The sequence below is a fragment of the Chiloscyllium plagiosum genome, unplaced genomic scaffold, assembly GCF_037043375.1.
Source record: "Chiloscyllium plagiosum isolate Xiang-an unplaced genomic scaffold, Cpla_swu_hap1 HiC_scaffold_7, whole genome shotgun sequence".
NCBI classification, from domain to species: domain Eukaryota; kingdom Metazoa; phylum Chordata; class Chondrichthyes; order Orectolobiformes; family Hemiscylliidae; genus Chiloscyllium; species Chiloscyllium plagiosum.
In genome coordinates this window covers 71,312,719-71,333,590 of record NW_028270145.1, presented here as the reverse complement: position 1 = coordinate 71,333,590, position 20,872 = coordinate 71,312,719, and the positions used below count along the sequence as shown (strand labels likewise).

Here is a 20,872-nt window from a genome sequence, read left to right as displayed (position 1 = left end):
TTCGCAGGAGGCTCCCAAGCACTGATGATGTCGCCTAGCCAGGGGACGAAACGTTTGCAACAAAAACTTCCAGCTCGGCGAACAGAACCACAACTACGAGCACCCGAGCTACAAATCTTCTCACAAACTTTGAAGGGTATAAGTTTAAAGTGAGAGGGAAAAGGTTTAAAAGCAACCTGAGGGTCACCTTTTTCACACACAGAGTGATGTGTGTGTAGAACAAGCTGCCAGAGGAGGTGGTGGAGGTGGGTACAAACACAACATTTAAAAGGCATCTGAATGGGTACATCAATAGGAAGTGTTTAGAGGGACATAGACCAAATACTGGCAAATGGACTAAATCAGACTATCTGGTTGGCTTGGACATATTGGACCGAAGGGTCTGTTTCTGTATTGTATAACTCTATGATTCCATAAAAGCCATCAGGTTCACTAATACCCTTCAGGGCAGCAAATCTATCATCATTCATCGGTTTGGCTTATTTATGATTCCAGATCTACAGCAATGCATTTGACTCTTAAACTGCCTTCTGAAGAACAGAATAATACTGTTGTTGCTCAAAACATGAAACAAACACAGAGAATCCTGAAGAAGCTCAGGCGATCTAGCAACATCTGAGGGGAGAGGCGTGTTAGCACCATTAATTCCTGAGCAGATCGAATATATCTGACAGACTAAGCTTTCAGTCGATGATAATAGAACCAATGTGTGTGTATCTAACCGTGATGTTAAAAATCACACAAACCAGGTTATAGTCCAACAGGTTTAATTGGAAGCACACTAGCTTTCGGAGCGACGCTCCTTCATCAGGTGATAGTGGAGGGCTCAATCCTAACACACAGAATTTATAGCAAAAATTTACAGTGTGATGTAACTGAAATTATACATTGAAAAATTGATTATCTGTTAAGCCTTTCATCTGTTAGAATACAGTGATAGTTTCACTTCTTTCATATGTAAATCACAAAACCTTTTTTTAAAGTTGCATTCTCGGGTTAGCTGTTATCAATGATGATAGCTAGATAATATGTTGAAGGTGTTAGCCCCCTGTGTTCTCTGTCTATGACCTGATGTTTAGATTGATTCTAATCTAAAAAGTGAGATAACGGAGTTTTACATAAATTCATGCAGTTTTTGAGCTCAGAGTTCTACATGAATGCATGCAGTTTTTGAGCAAAGTACAATGTAACCCTGCAAGTACAAATTCACCCCGCAAAATATATGTGTGCATGTGGGTCTTTGTCTGTCTGTCTGTCTGGGTTGGGGGTTGAGTGTGTGCGAAAGCGTATGCGTGTGTGTGTAGTGAGTGTAGAGTGTCTTAAGTCTGTGAGGGGGTGCATGTGTGAGTGTGGGAGTGTGTGTGTCTGTAAGGGTGTGTGTGGGTGTCTGTGTGCGCGTCTGTGTGTACCTGTGTCTGTGTGTATGTGTGTATAGGAGTATCTGTGTGTGTGTGTGTGTGTAGTGCAATGGTGATCATCTGTAATGTGACATGAACCCAAGGTCCCGGTTGAGGCCCTCCCTATGGGTACCGAACTTAGCCATCAGCCTCTGCTCGGCCACTTTTCTCTGCTGCCTGTCGCGAAGTCCACCTTGGAGGATGGTCACCCGAAGGTCCGAGGCTGAATGTCCTGGACCACGGAAGTGTTCCCCAACTGGGAGGAAACACTCCTGTCTGTTGATTTTTGTGCGGTGCCCATTCATCCGTTGTCGTAGCCTTTGCTTGGTTTCCCCAATGTACCATGCCTCCGGGCATCCTTGCCTACAACGTATAAGATAAACAACGTTGGCTGAGTCACATGAGTACCTGCCATGTACAAGGTGGGAGGTGTCCCCACGCGTAATGTGGCATCTATGTCCACACTCTGACACGTCTTGCAGCACCTACTGTAACAGAGTTGTATGGAGTTGTCCTGAGAGCCAGGCAGCTTGCTACGAACAATGATCTGTTTGAGGTTTAGCGGTTGTTTAAAAGCAAGTAATGGAGGTGTGGGGAAGGTCTTGGTGAGGTGCTCATCCTCATTGATAATGTGTTGCAGGTCACGAAGAACCTGGTGTAATTTTTCAGCTCCGTTATCTCATTTTTTAAGATTAGAATCAATCTAAACATCATGGCATAGACAGAGAACACAGGGGGCCAACACCTTCAACATATTGTCTAGCTATCACCATTGTTAACAGTTAACCCGAGAATGCAACTTTTTAAAAAAGGTTTTGTGATTTACACATAAAAGAAGTGAAACTATCACTGTATTCTAACAGATGAAAGGGTTAACAGATAATCAATTTTTTAATGTATAATTTCAGTTACATCACACTGTAAATGTTTGCTATAAATTCTGTGTGTTAGGATTGAGCCCTCCACTATCACCTGATGAAGGAGCGTCGCTCCGAAAGCTAGTGTGCTTCCAATTAAACCTGTTGGACTATAACCTGGTGTTGTGTGATTTTTAACTTTGTACACCCCAGTCCAACACCGGCATCTCCAAATCTAACCATGACAGTATTGATAGAAGTGACTGATGCAGAGTCCACTCAACCATTATCATCAAGCCAGGGAATCAACCTTGGTTCAATGGGAAGTGCAGGAGAGCATGCCAAGAGCAGCACCAGGCATACCTGAAAATGAGGTATCAACCAGTTGAAGCTACCAAACAATATATGCATGTCAAATGGCATAAGCAGCAAGTGATAGACAAAGCTATGAGATCCTGCAGCCAAGGAATCAGATCTAAACTCTGCAGTCCTGCTACATTGAGTAAATGGTAGTAGACAATTAAACAACTCACTTCAGAAGGAGGCTCCACAAATATTCCCATTATCAGTGATGGAAGAGACAAACACATTTACGCAAAATATAAGGCTGAAGTATTTGCAGCAGTCCTCACCCGGAAGTGTCAGGGAGATGATCCATCACAGCCTTCTCCAGTGATTCCGAGCATCACAAATACCAATCTTCAGCCATTTTAATTCACTCCATGTGATGTGAGGATATGGTCGGAGGCACTGGATGTTGCAAAGGCTATGGGCACTGACAACATTCCGATAAGAGTATTGAAAACTTGTGCTCCAGAACTTGCCTCTCTCCTAGCTAAGCTCTTTCAGTACAGTTACAACATTGGCATTGACCTGACAATGTGGAAAGTTTACCAAGTATGTTCGATACACAAAAAACAGAATAAATTAACCCAGCTGATTATCACCCTATCAATATCGATCATCAGTAAAGTGATAGAAGGTATCATTAACAATGTTATCGAACAGCCCCTGCTCAGCAAAGAAATTACTCAGTGATGCACCGTTAGGTTCTGTCAGGGCCGTTAGCTCCTGATCTCATTACAACCCTGGTTCAAACATGAATAAAAGAGCTGAATTCCTGAGGTCAGGGTGACAGCCCTTGACATCAAGGTCACATTCAATCAAGTGTGGCATCAAGAAGTCCTTGCAAAACTGGAATCAATGGATATTGGCGCCAAACTCTCTGTCGGTTGAAGTCAAAACTGGCATATAGGAAGATTGTTGTGGTTGTTGGAGTTCAGTCATCTCAGCTCCAGGCCATTTCTACAGGAGTTCCTTGGGTAATGTCCTAGGCCATCTGTCCTCAGTTGCTTCATAAATAATCTTACCTCTAACATGTTGTAGGTGTGATGTTTGCCAGTGGTTGCACAATGTTGAGCACTATTCCTGACTTCTCAGATACTGAAGCAGTCCATGTTCACATGCAACAAGACCATCTCCAGTAAGAGCCAACCTGACAATCATCCCTTGATATTTAATGGTGTTACTATCTCTGAATCTCCCATTCCCAAGCAGCCTTGGGGTCACCATTGATTAGAAGCTCAACTGGACTAACTACATAACCACTGTCACTGGGCTAAAATCAAGGAATTTCCTCTCTAAGGGCATTATGGCTCAACCTAAAGCACGTGGACTGCAGCAGTTCAAGAAGACAGCTCACCACCACCTTCTCAAGGGCAGCTAGGACTGGGAAATAAATGCTGTTCAGCCATGTCCCACGAGTAATTAAATTTTAAAAAGTCCTATTTGTCCACCCTGTACCCTGTGACTGTCAGGAAGAAACTATTATTGCACAGTACTTGACAAATATATACTTATGTTTTATTTGCTCAAATATTAAAGGAGCAATAACAAACTTAACATTACCTACGGGATATATTCAGTTCCTTACCACAACATTATAAGATAATAAGTTTTTTTCTCTCTTCAGTTTAAGTCGTCTTATGACGTCAAAAGATAATGGAGTGACATTTAGATCTGGACTGGATACTGGAATAGACAGTGGAGCCTCTGCTATAGACATAGATTCTGCAATTGATGGAGCAATGCAGTTGGTAAGATATAATCAAGTTTCTTATTAAATTCATTATTGTAAAAGTTTATGCAGTGACAACTGCTTCACATATATGCATAGTACTTCTATTAAATCTGAATCAACTCTGTTTCTGCAACAGAATGAAAACTTTGTAGTGGAAGCAGGAAAGCAACCAGTCACATTTGAAAATCCCATGTTTGGAACAAAGGGAAATGTTTCCAGTGATGCTCCTGCAATCCAGCAACCAACGGTAACTGCAGAAGTGGTTATTGAAATATATAAATGCACCACACTGTAATCAAACATATTTATAGTAATTTGTTTATTTAAGTAAGTTCATTTTGGATGGTGATAATGGTCCCGTAACTTTAATATATGTTACTTATTTCAGATCTGCTAAGTTCTTCTAACTTATATATATCCAAGAAAATGTATTTTATTAACATTTCTTACAATACTTTATTTGTAGTAGATGTTGTTGATTTAAACTATATAATGCATATACAATATATTTTAAGAAAGTAAAATAGAACATAGAATGGGAGGGTGCCATCCAATCACTGAAGTCCGTTCCATCATTCAGATAGAGCATGGCTGTCCTGGATATCTCTGTAGAATTTGACACACCCACACTAGTCATATATCCTCTAAAACATGTACCTGACAAAAATCTAAGCTTCATAGATTAATTGACATGTTCAAAACTAACCTTAACAACCTTTTAAAGGAAAGTGTTGAGATTTCCTCTCCCATTCTGTGTGAAGTTTCTTCTGACATCACTCCAAATGAACTGTCACATAATTATATGTGCTTGTGAAATCAACAAGTAAGACAAATATTTAATTTTCTTCAATCCTGATTCTTGGTTTCCTTCCCAGAAGAAAATTTCTATTAATCTGACCAATTCCTTCATTAATTCTAAATCTCTCAAATAGATCACCCTTCAGTCTTGAAGGGATTCAAAGTTAGTTAGGGTTAGGGTTGTTGAATCTATCTTTTATTCAGTAAGTAATGCTTTAAGACCAGTAGCCCTCTTGTGAGTTTGCAGCGCATCTCTCCTATATCCTTAGTACTCTGGAACTGAAAGTAATATTCCAGATACAGTCCAAACAAAGCTTATTAGAATATAGGATAATTTCCATTTTTTACTTTGTATTTTACTCTACTGAGTACTTTGTTAACATAGTGCTCATTAGATTGGGTTAGTCCCGATTGGTTAGTTATCAACTTTTGGTTCAAGCTATTAAATAGAGACTGCCCAGTGAAATTAAATTAAATTGAATTGAATTGAATTTATTGTCACGTGTACCGAGGCACAGTGAAAAGCTTTGTCTTGCAGCAGATCACAGAGTTAAGTAGCATTGATAAGTAAATAATAGGTAAATCGCGGCAAAAACAAAAACACAGGTACAGGCGAATGTTAAGTGTTAGTGAGTCCATTCAGTATTCTAACAACAGTAGGGTAGAAACTGTTTTGAAACCGGCTGGTGCGTGTGTTCAGGCTTCTGTACCTTCTCCCCGATGGTAGAGGTTGTAGAAAAGCATTGTCAGAGTGGGATGGATCTTTGAGAATGCTGGCAGCCTTTCCTTGACAGCGGGCCTGTAGATGGATTCTATAGATGGGAGGTTGGCCTTTGTGATTGTCCGGACCGAGTTCACCACTCTCTGTAACCATCTCTGATAACTGGGTTCATAATTTTCTAATCTGAAGGTAATGCATTTGACTTTTTCCATCTAGGATACAGTGGCAGTTGGTGGTGAAACAAATGGAAGCAGTTTTGAGAATCCCACCTATACATCTATGCCTTCTTTTGTGGAAAAACCTATTTCAGCTGGATCACAAGCTCAGGTAAATGGAATGGTGAATTTGTGTAAATGATTTTATTTTCTCTGATAAGTTTTAACATTATAATTTTGTGTGTATATTATACATGTATAATAGTATATATAAATACGTACATATATATTCATTTGTATATGTTTATACCTGTAGTTTGGAGCCATGTTCAAAGAGGTCTGGAGCACAGAAATAGACCCTTCAACCCATTGTGTATGCACCAGTCAAAGATAACCACTTACGTATTCTAATCTTGCTTTTCAGCACTTAGCCAATAGTTTTGTATGCCTTGGCATCCCAAGTGTACATCTTTTAAATGTTATGCTGGTTTCTGCCTCTACCACGTTTTGAGGCAGAGAGTTCTAGATTCCCACCACACTTTGTATGAAAAAAGAAATTTTCTACATCTCCACTGAAACTTCTGACCTGTAACTTAAATCTATGACCTGGTTATTGAGCCTTCCACCAGAGGGAAAAGATCTTTCCTGTGTACTTGGGAATACCCCTCATAATATTATAAATCTTAATCATGACCCCCCTCAGTCTTTTCTTGTCCAAGGTAACCAACTCGGTCTATACAATTTCTCTGCATAGCTAAAACTCTCCAGCCCAGGCAACATCCTGGTAAATGTCCTTTGCACCTTCTCCAGTGCAGTTACGTTTCTCCTGTAATGTGGGTTCTTGAACGACACATAATAATCTCATTGTAGTTGAACTAACTTTTTGATATAATCCCAGCATAACCATAACTCTATACCTCTGCTAATATAGTCGAATATACCATATGCCTTCTTAACCATTTATCTACCTATCCTACTGTCCCATGGTGGACATGCAGACCAAGATTACTCTGTTCCTGGTGCTTCCTAGGGTTCTATAGTTGATCATTTATTTCCTTTTCTTTTTGCCCTGACCTTATCCAATGGAGTTCCATTTGCAACTGATCAGCCCATCTGACCAGCCTGTCTTTATTCTCCTGTATTCAAAGACCCTAAGATGTAGGAGCTGAATTAGGCAAATATGACACATTGAATCAGTTCTGCCATTCAATCAGGGCTGATATGTTTCTCAATTCCATTCTGCTACCTTCTACTTATAACCTTTCATAACCTTTCTAATTAAGAACCTTTCAATCTCTGCCTTAAATGCACTCGATGCCATGGCCTCCACAGTCATCTGTGACCATGAGTTCCACAGATTCACCTGGCTGTCTGGCTGAAGAAATTCCTCCTCATCTCAGTTATAAAGAGTTATCCCTTCACTCTGAGGTTGTACACTCAGGTCTTAGTTTCTCTTAATGGAAACATCTTCTCTACATCCAGTCTATTCGGCCTTTCAGTAACCTGTAAGTTTCAATGGGATCCTCCTTTATCCTTCTGAAGGCCATTGAGTACAGACCTAGAGTCCTCAACTCCTTCTTATATGACAAGTCCGTCATCCCCAGGATCATAGAATCCCTACAGTGTGGATACAGGCCATTCAGCCCAACACGTCCACATTGATGCTCCGAAGAGCAACCCACCCAGACCTAGTCCCCTGTCCTATCATTCCTACATTTACCCCTGACTAACACACTTAACCTACACATTTCTGAACACTATGGAGCAATTTAGCATGACCAATCCATCTAACCTGTACATCTTTAGATCGTGGGAGGAAACCCATGCAGACACGCGAAGAATGTGCAAACATCACACAGACAGTTGCCCGAGGTTGGAATCAAACCCAGATCGTTGGTACTGTGAGGCAGCAATGTTAACCACTGAGCCACCAGCTTTCTTGTAAACCTCCTCTGGACCCTCTCCGAGTCCAGCACGTTTTTCAATAGATATGATGCACAAATGTAATATCTCAAATGTTGTCTGACCAGTGCCATGTACAGAATCAGGAGTAAATCCCTGTCTTGTATTCTACCTTTTCAAAATGAATGCAAACATTGCATTTGTCTTCCTAATTACCAATTGAACCTGCATGTTGATGTTAATACAGACCCCAGCGGAACTCCATGAGTCATCAGCAGTCATCCTGAATGAGACCCCTTTTATCCCCACTCTCTGCCTTCTGCTAGTCAGCCCATCCTCTATCCATGTTAGTACATTGCCCCGAACATCATGAGACCTTATCTTATTGAGCAGCCTCCTGTGCAGCACCTTGTCAAAGGCCTTTTGGAAATCCAAATAGATCACATCCACTGGCTCTCCTTTGTCTAACTTGTTTGTTACCTCCTCAAAGAATTCTAACAGATTTATTAAGTATGACCTCTACTCAATGTAGCCATTTTGACTCAATCCTATTTTACCATGCACTTCCAAGTACTCTGCAATCTTATCTTAATAACAGACTCTAATGTATCAACTACCATTGGGGTCAGGCTAACTGGCCTACCGTTTCCTGTATTCTGCCTCCTTCCCTTCTTAAATAGGATGTTGCATTAGCTATTTCTCATTTCTCTGGAATTCTCTCTGACTGCTATGATTCTTGAAAGATCACCACCAATGCCTCAATCTCTCCTCCAGAATCCTGGGATGTAGTCCAGCCAATCTGGGTGATTTATCCTCCTCCTGAATTTTCAAGGTTCCCCAACATCTTCTCCTTAGTGATGGCCACTACACTCACCTCTGCCTCCTGATTCTCTTGAAGTTGTGCTCTGCTATTGGTATCTTCCACCATAAATACTGATGCAATGTTCAGTTCCTTTGCCATTTCTTTGTTTCCCATTACCAATACGGCAGCCACATTTTCTAGTGTTCCAATCTTCAATCTTAACTCTGTCATACCTTTTATATATTTGAAAAGAACTCATGCTATGTTCTTTAATATTACTAGCTAAATTACTTTCATATTCATCTTCTCATCCCTTATTGCTATTTGGTTGGCTGTCTTCTGCTGGTTTGTAAGGCTGTCCTCTTCACTATTTACCACTGCATCAATTTTTGTATCATCCATGAACTTACTGATCAATCTCTTACATTCAAGTCTAAATGGTTTGTGTACCACAAACAGCAAGGCCCCAACCACTGATCCCTGCTGAACCTCACTAGGCTTCTAGTCAAAAAGAAAAATGCCCCTCAACTGTTACCCCCCTGCCTACTATCACAGATATTTCTGGATCCAATTAGCCAAATTTCTCTGAATCTCATGGGCTCTTACCTTCGTTGTCAATTTTCCACGTGAGCCCTTTTCAATAGGTCACTTGGACTTCAGCAAGACTATGTCAAATACATTGCACTCAACTACACTCATAGAGTCATAGAGATATACAGCATGGAAACAGACCCTTCGGTCCAGCCTGTCCATGCCGACCAGATATCCCAACCCAATCTAGTCCCACCTGCAGCACCCGGGCCATATCCCTCCAAACACTTCCTATTCATATACCCATCCAAATGCCTCTTAAATGTTGCAATTGTACCAGCCTCCACCACATCCTCTGGCAGCTCATTCCATACATGTACCACCCTCTGTGTGAAAAAGTTGCCCCTTACGTCTCTTTTATATCTTTCCTCTCTCACCCCAGACCTGTGCCCTCTAATTCTGGACTCCCCAACCCCAGAGAAAAGACTTTGCTTATTTACCCTATCCATGCCCTTCATAATTTTGTAAACCTCAATAAGGTCACCCCTCAGCCTCCGGCACTCCAGGGAAAACAGCCCCAGCCTGTTCAGCCTCTCCCTACAGCACAAATCCTCCAACCCTGGCAACATCCTTGTAAATCTTTTCTGAACCCTTTCAAATTTCACAACATCTTTTCGATAGGAAGGAGACCAGAATTGCACGCTATATTCCAAAAGTGGTCTAAACAATGTCCTGTACAGCCGCAACATGACCTCCTAACTACTGTACTCAATGCTCTGATCAATGAAGGAAAGCATACCAAACGCCGCCTTCACTATCCTATGTACCTGTGACTCCACTTTCAAGGAGCTATGAATCTGCACTCCAAGGTCTCTTTGTTCAGCAACACTCCCTAGCACCTTACCATTAAATGTATAAGTCCTGCTAAGATTTGCTTTCCCAAAATGCAGCACCTCGCATTTATCTGAATTAAACTCGATCTGCCACCTCTCAGCCCATTGGCCCATCTGGTCCAGATTCTGTTATAATCTGAGCTAATCATCTTCGCTGTCCACTACACCTCCAATTTTGGTGTCATCTGCAAACTTACTAACTGTACCTCTTATGCTCGCATCCAAATCATTTATGTAAATGACAAAAAGTAGAGGACCCAGCACCGATCCTTGTGGCACTCCACTGGTCACAGGCCTCCAGTCTGAAAAACAACCCTCCACCAGCACCCTCTGTCTTCTAACACTCCTGGTCACTTCTTCGAAAAATTCAATCAAATTTAGACTTGATCACCTATTAACAAAAACATGTGGTCTGTTTTTAATCACTCCCTGCCTTTCCAAGTGCAGATTAATTCTGTCCCTCAGAATTGTTTCCGATAGTTTCCCCACCACTGAGGTTAGACTGACTAGCTCATAGTTTCCTGATTTATCCCTTGGTCTCTTCTTAAATAACTGTACCACATTTGCTGTCCTGCCATCTACTGGCATCTCTGTTGTCGCCAGAGTGGAATTTAAAATTATTAGCAATGCCTCTAACATATCCCTCCTTGTCTCACTCAATAACCTGAAATACATTTCATCTGGCCTGCTCAACCTCTGAGAACCTTCTCTCTATCTGCACTCATTTCTATAAGTATATCGTATCCCTTCTCCCTGATTTCTATATCCACATTGTCTCTCTCACCAGTGAACACTGTCACATCTACAACCCTACTTACATCCTTTGGCTCCTGCACAAATTAACATTATGGTCTTTAATAGGCTTTATTCTTTCCAGTGCCACACTTTTCGACTCTGACTCTCCAGCAAATGCAGTCCTTACTTGCTCCTAGCATCACATATGAGACAACCTATTTTACTGAATTTGCCTATGACAATGTGTGTTTATGTAATTTTACAATATTGGACCAGTTGTTGCTTAGCACTTAAATAATCTATTATTTTGTTAAGTTTTCCAATAGAATTAAGTTATTCCAATTCATTTTTCTTTTATATGTATTTTAACTGGGGATCAGAATAATCCATTAACCTTTTACCCTAAATATATTTCTAAAATAACTTGGGATTTTACTTTATTTTACCTGGCATTATTCTTTCTAATCCCCTTTTGCTTTGTCCTGTTTGCTTTTTAAGATTCTACCTGCACAGTTGGTATGCCTCAACTACGTCGAGCCTTTGGTATCTACCATAAGCCTCCCTTTATCTCTTTATCCAGTCCTGTATATCCCTTGACATCCATTGTTTGGTGGATTTGTTGGTCCTTCCCTTTGTTGTTATTGGAATATGTTGGCCTTGTACTCTCCCCGTTTCCTTCTTGAATACATCCCACTGCTCTGACACAGACTTTCCTAAAATTACATTTGAGAAGAAACTCTTCTCTCTAAAACGCTTAGTTTTAAATTCATTAAGCACTTAAACGTACTTGGAAATTTCTGAACAGCAAGAAGGCATTTGGGCTATCATACCTCAGTGGCCACTAATTTCACTTTGAACCAACTACTGCTATCTGATTCTTTGCTCTTTACCGAGATCCAATATATTTTCTTCACTTACTGTTTCTGAGGTGGGACTAGACACTGCATGTGTTATGGAGTAGACCAAACCTCACCACCTTGCACCCCCTCCACCACCCCCCCCCCCCCCCCTCACCCCCAAAATATATCAAGGAGATAGTCTAGACCCTAACTTTTATCTTATTTAAAGACAAGTGTAAGATGCTGTGTTCCAGATATAATTTGATTGGTTACACTACTCAGCTTTAAGAAAATACTTTATTCTTATCCCCGGTTAAAATACATATAAAAGAAAGAAAAATTGGAATCGGAATAACTTAACTCTATTGAAAAACTTAACAAAATAATAGATTATTTAAGTGTTAAGCAACAACAGGTCCAATATAGTAAAATTCCATAAACACACTTTGTCATAAGCAAATTCAGTAAAATAGATTGTCTCACATGATGCTAGGAGGAAGTGAGGACTGCAGATGCTGGGGAGTCAGTCGAAAAGTGTTGCACTGGAAAAGCACAGCAGGTCAGGCAGCATCTGAGCAGCAGGAGGGTTGACGTTTCAGGCATAAGCCTTTTATGAGGCCTAACGAAGGGCTTATATCTGAAACGTCAACTCTGCTGCTCCTCGGATGCTGCCTGACCTGCATGCTTTTCCAGCGCCAGACTCTTCACCTCTCACATATGATGCTGGCAGAAAAAGAGAACCTAAGCTTGTTAGCTGTAGCAGAGATGTACAGCTTCCACATCCAGCTTCAAAGTCCCAGCAACTGCTGAAAGCTAAACTAAAACTCGATTCTGTGGGAACCTGACTCCACGCATTGATGCCATTTCTATTTTTCTAATTTAAAAAAAAAACACAAAGCCTCACAAGTTGTTTACTTTATTGGCTTAGAATAGATCACTCATTACCTCAGGCTGAACCTTTCCTTTCTTAAAAAAAACCAAGACAAAATACACTTAAAGCTAAAGTATTGTCACATTTGCCTTTACCGATAATGTGGGTGGCACACTTCCAGTGCCTAATAAACATGTGCACTACCAACCATATTGGATGATTTACTGCCTGATAAATGGGTACATCCTACTGAATTTGTTACCCAATAGCATTTTTGAATACAGCTCCAGATGTATGCATGTTCACATGTTAACATTAATGTTATTTTCTTCTTTCAGGAATCAAAGTGGAACTTTTTTAAACGAAAACCTAAACAAGGGACAAATTTTGAAAATCCTGTGTATACAGAGGTAACTCTTCACTCACCTCCGTAACAACGAATGTAATTTTGCCTCATAATTAAGTGCAAATTATAAAATGTTGACTGCTCGCCTCAATATTCCATGTGGTTTCAAAATTTGAAAACAAACATGTTTGAGTATTAATACAATGATTGGAAAAAATTAAAAATCACACAACACCAGGTTATAGTCGAACAGGTTTATTTGGCAGCACCAGCTTTCAAGATGTCTTGAAAGCTAGTGTTTCCAAATAAACCTGTTCGACTATAACCTGGTTTTGTGTGATTTTTAACTTTGCCCTCACTAGTCCAACACCGGCACCTCCAAATAATGATTGGAAAGTAATTTCTAATCATGATTAATCATGAACAAAGCAGTTTTAAAAATAAGCATTTGTATAATTGAACCAGAGTTTTTAAAAAATAAAGTGATTGATTAGGAAATAGCTACATTTTGTTGTATTTTAGCACTCTAGGAAATTTCTGGTGGAACAATTGGAATATGATTCCTTACTACCACTGCATACAGTTCACCAGAATGACCCAAATAAACATCAGTTGATCCAGGACTAATCACACAATTCAGAGGAGAATTTTCTTTTTCAGATTGCAAGGCAAAGTTTTTTTACTTGCCTGGAATAACAAACATTACTGAACATTGGAACTACCCTGGACTTTTATAATTGAGCAAAATAAGCACTGCAAGGCATATGAGTTGTTTCTTAAATAGCTACAGCACCTAATTGTGTACAGTTCTGGTCCCCATATTTTGGGAAGGATGTAGAAGCATAGGAAAAAGTGCAGAGGAGATTTACCACGATGTTGCCTGGACTGGAGGGAAGGTCTTATGAGGAAAGGCTGAGAGACTTGAACCTATTCTCATTGGCAAGAAGAAGGTTAAGAGGGGATTTGATAGAAACATACAAGATGATCAGAGGATTAGATAGGGTAGACAATGAAAGTCTTTTTCCTAGGATGATGACGTCAGCGTGTATGAGGGGGCATAACTACAAATTGAAGGGTGATAGATTTAAGACAGATGTTAGAGGCAGGTTCTTTACGCAGAGAGTGGTAAGGGCGTGGAATGCACTACCTGCTAATGTAGTCAACTCAGCCACATTGGGAAGATTTAAACAATCCTTAGATAAGCACATGGATGATTTTGGTATAGTGTAGGGGGACGAGCTGAGAATAGTTCACAGATCGGCACAACGAGGGCCGAAGGGCCTTTTTGCGCTGTATTGTTCTATGTTCTATGTTCTAAAGCAAGGTTTCCACATTAGTGCCAGGAGATAGTGGCTGAGGTTTCATTTTAACATTAAAACTGATGTTGTTTTCTCTAGGATAGAAAAACACATGTTGTAGCATACCTGCTGATTGCCAAAGATCTGGTTGAAACCAACTGTGCTGTACCTCACTTACGAAGTGATAATAACATATTTATTCCATTCTAGCACTCTGTATGGAGCAACCATCCTGACCACTGTCTATCAGCAGACATTCTTTATTAAGGGAAACACAGGAATCACTAACAAGTTGCTTTCAATAACCTTCCCTTCGACAGATGAGGTTTTGATCTACCACAGAAAGACTGTCTTTCCGCTGCCTCCGCCTCCGAGCTTACTTTCACAATCAGGATTCCCACCCACCTTCCAAGGACCCCTTCGCCCACCTCCAACACACTGCAACCACCTGGACACCCCGCGCTGGCCTATTAACTGCCCTCGACCTCTTCATTTCCAACTGCCGCCAGGACATTAACCGCCTCAACCTGTCTACCCCCCTCCCCCATTCCAACCTCTCACCCTCACAACACGCAGCCCTCCAATCCCTCTGCTCCAATCCCAACCTCACCATCAAGCCAGCAGATAAAGGGGGCGCAGTAGTAGTCTGGCGCACTGACCTCTACACCGCTGAAGCCAAACGCCAACTCGAGGACACTTCTTCCTACTGCCCCCTCGACCATGACCCCCATCACCAAGCCATTATCTCCCAGACCATACAGAACCTCATCACCTCAGGAGATCTCCCATCCACAGCTTCCAACCTCATAGTCCGGGAACCTCGCACTGCCCGGTTCTACCTCCTTCCCAAGATCCACAAGCCTGACCACCCTGGCTGACCCATTGTCTCAGCATGCTCCTGCCCCACTGAACTCATCGCTACCTATCTCGACACTGCCCTATCCCCCCTAGTCCAGGAACTCCCCACATACATTCGAGACACCACCCACGCCCTCCACCAAGACTCCCGTTTCCCCAGCCCCCAACGCCTCATCTTCACCATGGATATCCAATCCCTCTACATCGCCATCCGCCTTGACCAGGGCCTCCAAGCCCTCCGTTTTTTCCTCTCCAGACGTCCCCAACAGTATCCTTCCATTGACACTCTCATTCGTTTGGCCGAACTGGTCCTCACCCTTATCAATTTCTCCTTCGAATCCTCCCACTTCCTCCAGACCAAAGGGGTAGCCATGGGCACACGTATGGGCCCCAGCTATGCCTGTCTCTTTGTTGGCTACGTAGAACAATCGATCTTCCGTAATTACACCGGCACCACTCCCCACCTCTTCCTCCGCTACATTGATGACTGCATTGCCGCCTCCCGCGAGGAGGTTGAGCAATTCATCAACTTCACCAACACATTCCACCCTGACCTTAAATTTACCTGGACCATCTCTGACACCTCCCTCCCCTTCCTGGACCTCTCCATCTCCATTAACGACGACCGACTTGACACTGACATTTTTTACAAACCCACCGACTCCCACAGCTACCTGGATTACACCTCTTCCCACCCTACCTCTTGCAAAAATGCCATCCCGTATTCCCAATTCCTCTGCCTCCGCCGCATCTGCTCCCAGGAGGACCAGTTCCACCACAGAACACACCAGATGGCCTCCTTCTTTAGAGACCGCAATTTCCCTTCCCACGTGGTTAAAGATGCCCTCCAACCCATCTCATCCACATCCCGCACCTCCGCCCTCAGACCCCACCCCTCCAACCGTAACAAGGACAGAACGCCCCTGGGTGCTCACCTTCCACCCTACCAACCTTCGCATAAACCAAATCATCTGCTGACATTTCCGCCACCTCCAAAAAGACCCCACCACCAGGAATATATTTCCCTCCCCACCCCTTTCCGCCTTCCGCAAAGACCATTCCCTCCGTGACTACCTGGTCAGGTCCACGCCCCCCTACAACCCACCCTCCCATCCTGGCACCTTCCTCTGCCACCACAGGAACTGTAAAACCTGTGCCCACACCTCCTCCCTCACCTCTATCCAAGGCCCTAAAGGAGCCTTCCACATCCATCAAAGTTTTACCTGCACATCCACTAATATCATTTATTGTATCTGTTGCTCCCGATGCGGTCTCCTCTACATTGAGGAGACTGGGCGCCTCCTCGCAGAGCACTTTAGGGAACAGTTTCCTCATTTCCCCTTCCCCCACCTCACCCTAGTTCCAAACTTCCAGCTCAGCACTGTCCCCGTGACTTGTCCTACCTGCCTATCTCCTTTTCCACCTATCCACTTCACCCTCTCCTCCCTGACCTATCACCTTCAGCCCCTCCCCCACTCACCCATTGTACTCTATGCTACTTTCTCCCCATCCCCATGCTCCTCTAGCTTATCTCTCCACGCTTCAGGCTTTCTGCCTTTATTCCTGATGAAGAGCTTTTGCCCGAAACGTCGATTTCGCTGCTCCTTGGATGCTGCCTGAACTGCTGTGCTCTTCCAGCACCACTAATCCAGAATCTGGTTTCCAGTATCTGCAGTCATTGTTTTTACCTTTGCTAAACATGTCCAGGAGAAGTCAATGCCCCTTTGGAGCCAATACCTATTGCTGGGGTCTCAGTACAATTCCCTTATGCACTTGTGAGGAGACATAATCTGTGCTGTACTTCTCCAAATCATGTCTACTCTACAAACTCAATCACAGCAACACAGCAGATGAAGAGGCAATTGCTTGGCTCGCAGAATTTATTTTTTTTTGGCAGTGTAGCTGGAATTTATTCAAAATGCAAATATATCTATTTTTAAACATGATTAAAGTGCTTTAACGATCCTCAGACTGAAGAGATCCTATGTTATAAAATGTATCATCCTCAATCTGACATTTAGTATATCTTAGAGTTACCTAACCCAATTGTATCCTAGAGTACCACACTGATGATAAATGGTAGACTTATGATACAAAGAGCTGAATTATTATTGCCATTACAAGTGTTTTAATTAAAGAATCAAAAAAGAGCATAGGATAGATTGGTCGACACACTAAACTGCTACATAGCAGTAATTAGAATTGAGTCTCTCATCTGATATTTCGCGGAATTTATAGTTGCTAAATATATAAGTAGGCACAGAAGGTGCTTATCTTTCACATGATTCAATAAAATCCTATTAGACATGTCAGACGAGTGCTGCTTTTTCTAGTCAGCAGGAAAGCAACGGCTAAGTTATATCATTTGCAGACTTTGGATGCCTTTGAGACCAAAATTTGAACTCTGTTTTTCTTGTTAACAGCACGGAACTGATGCTCCAACACTTCAATTGTAATGATTCTCCTTCTGCATCAGAAACATATCACAACGCAAGGCTTGTTTTCATTTCTTGTACTAAGTAAAATCGTAATCTCATAACGGCCACTCTAAAGGACAGTCTACTTAAATAGATTTTGTCTAACTGAATGTCTTTATTTTCTACTTCCTAGTGCCAGAAACAGCAACAGACAAATAACCCACTTGGAGAAACCGCTGCCACTTCTCATACTTTTGGATTACTTCCAAGTAAGTCGCATTCAAAAAAAGACGAACCTTTGACATATAGTCCTACGGAGAATACTTTCAAAGATACAGCTACTCTTGTCAAAGAGGATTCAAATGCATAATTCAAAACTGAGCTAGAGAAAGAGACAGACTTTCCTCTGATACATTATATTTTTATATACAGCCAGCATATTTGGACAAATCATAAATATTTGGTTAAAAAAACCTTTTAAAGCTAATTAGAATGAGCCAATAGCTGTCAAATGAGGTGATCTGTCTGTTCCTTTATCTTCAGTACTATTTTGTGCCAGCTTTTTTTGTTGGTGTTTTTATCTGAAAAAAACTTTCAATCAAGAGGTACTTTGCACTGGACTTGTGTTAAAGTTTGAGATATGTAATGTTATAAATACGTTGTACATTTGTAAATTTTGAAGAGATTATGTCAATTATTTTGCCAAGGGAAAGGCTGATTTGTATTGAAGGTTGAAATCTGAGGAAACGTAAAGTTTGAGGTGAAACTACTAATCTTAATATAAACAAAAGTAATTCTAAATGTGAAAACTACTGATCTTGCCACATAATATGAAGGAATTCTTCACATTTTGATGGAACTAAATGATAGAAAATATATATAAAACATGTACACTGGAGCTTTAGCATTTCAATTATTTGTACACTGTGAAATAAATAATAAATGGTCACTTAAGCTATGATGAACTAGTTGTTAATTGCAGAAGACTGACTTTTAAAAAAAAGTCTAGATATGCTCCAATCCAGGTAAGCAAAGATCTTCACAAAAAAGTTCATTTGATTATTCAAAATTAAATATTCATAAAGATATTGTTTCATAATTGTTTTGTTCTGTTAATTCTGTAAAATGTTTCTTCTGAAATCTAAATAGTTTAATTTTGTTCATTTTTAATTAGTTGTAAGTCAGCAGGTTGTTGCTGAAGTTATGGTCATGGGTGTAGGACAGGACAGCATAAGGGAAAGCACTGTTAAACACCAGGGTGGCATGTGCAAAAAATGGTAGCTACACAACTTATGATAAAAACCTAAATAATAAATAATGAGGATAGACTGCTCGACTAGATTCAAATACTTGTAGCAAATGCTTCCTAATATTTTATGTAAAGAAATATAGGAGCAGTCAGAAAATTTGGATCAATAACATTTTTCTTTTAACTTGACTTCCAGCTTAACGGTTCATTTACCTTGGTGCAACAGGGATAGTCATATTCACTGGTTTGAATGGAATTCTAGTTCTTGTAAATCAAAGCTTTGAAATTAGAGAGGAAGAACAGAGTTTTTTCTAACTCTAAAACTCTTCACTTAAAAAAATGTGGAGGAAAACACCTACTAAAACAATGCTTTTCTGACCACAGACATTTTCAAAGGGACCAAATGAAATCAGTTTATTCTGGTCTAGTTACAAATGTGAGCAAAACATCCACTTGATTTAAAAAAAAAGCTTTGTGCATCTCATACCCTCAGACATTTTTTTTGCTATCTTTAAATATTGGAGCAAATATATTCAAAATAAAACTGTTGATACAAATAGTGTGAGATTGTCAGATATTCCTTTAATTACAATCAAATACGCTGTGAAAAGTAAATACAATTTAAAACTGGAAAGTAAAACTAAATATAGCATTGGATACAAGTGACTGTTAATACAGATTACATTTTAAGTTTATACCTCATGAGCAATACTAAAATGATTAGGCCCAGATAATTTGAGGGTGCATACATGAGGATCAATGGTCGGCACAACATCGTAGCCTAAAGGACCTGTTCTGTGCTGTACTGTTCTATGTTCTATATATTCTCTTATTCGTCAAGATTCAAGGAATGATTGGGTGACCGTTCATCTTGGCTTACTTCACACTGAAGTACAATTCCAACAGACATTGTCCAATAAATGGCCTAAACTAGCTGCCTAAATTTACTAGTTATAGGCCTGCACATCTTCATATTGATTGTACTTAATATGATTATAGTTTTATATATTTTACCTTAAGATTTGAATATTTTAGAATCTTTTGTATGCTAATTTTGATGGATGTATTTTAATTAGCATGAAATTTATATTGTACTTCGATCAAGAAAAAAATCTGTTACTGGAAAAACAATCTGCTCAAAATATCTAATAAATTGTTATTTTATCATACTTCAGTATCTGTTAGTTCTTCTTATAGAAGGAAATTGTGGGGTGTGGGGAATACTTTAAAAAGCACTTTTTGGGGAGAAATTCAATGTTATTTTGCTTGCTGAGATAATAATCTAAATAGCTTATATACATACCATACCACCTGAAGTTCTAAACTGCATGATCACCTTATCTGTCAACACTTAACGTTCTCTTTCAAAGTACCACACAAAAGAAAATTTAACAATTTTTTTTGGTAAGATTTGCACAAGAATATTATTTTGTAACAATTTCTTTGGGTTGAATCTTACAGTTTTTTTGACCAAGTGCAAGTTGGAGGAATTCTTGCTGCAAGGCCAAGCGTGATTTCATACCAAATCTTACCAAACACACCACATCAATAGTCACTCCTGCCCCTACGGCTTTTGTCACATCATCTAGGTACCAACCCTTTCTTACCACCTGCTGTTCCTAGAAGAACTCACCATTGTCCAGATATCCCAGAAATTACTGACTTCATTGGTAGAGGGCCATCTTTAAAAGCCAATTATGCACCCGGTGAAATAGACATGTTCAATATAGAACATAGAACAATACAGCACAGAACAGGCCCTTCGGCCCACGATGTTGTGCCGAACTTCTAACCTAGATCAAGTACCCATCCATGTACCTATCCAAATGCCGCTTAAAGGTCGCCAATGATTCCGACTCTACCACTCCCACGGGCAGCGCATTCCATGCCCCCACCACTCTCTGGGTAAAGAACCCACCCCTGACATCTCCCCTATACCTTCCACCCTTCACCTTAAATTTATGTCCCCTTGTAACACTCTGTTGTACCCGGGGAAAAAGTTTCTGACTGTCTACTCTATCTATTCCTCTGATCATCTTATAAACCTCTATCAAGTCACCCCTCATCCTTCGCCGTTCCAACGAGAAAAGGCCGAGAACTCTCAACCTATCCTCGTACGACTT

The 20,872-nt window shown here is 40.8% G+C and overlaps 1 protein-coding gene across 3 annotated transcripts in view; it reads left to right on the top strand.

Annotated features, from left to right (window-relative positions):
- The window catches only part of lrp2a (low density lipoprotein receptor-related protein 2a), a 337,835-nt gene extending 317,917 nt beyond the window's left edge, over positions 1-19,918 (top strand). For all 3 annotated transcript variants that reach the window (XM_087989117.1, XM_043693942.2, XM_043693941.2), the window contains 5 exons: positions 4,227-4,350; positions 4,471-4,581; positions 6,070-6,180; positions 12,920-12,991; positions 17,694-19,918. In XM_087989117.1, coding sequence (XP_087845243.1) covers positions 4,227-4,350; positions 4,471-4,581; positions 6,070-6,180; positions 12,920-12,991; positions 17,694-17,870 — 595 coding nt within the window. In that variant the 3' untranslated portion in view covers positions 17,871-19,918. The remainder of the gene's footprint in view (positions 1-4,226; positions 4,351-4,470; positions 4,582-6,069; positions 6,181-12,919; positions 12,992-17,693) is intronic.
- Positions 19,919-20,872: the final 954 nt, after the last annotated feature.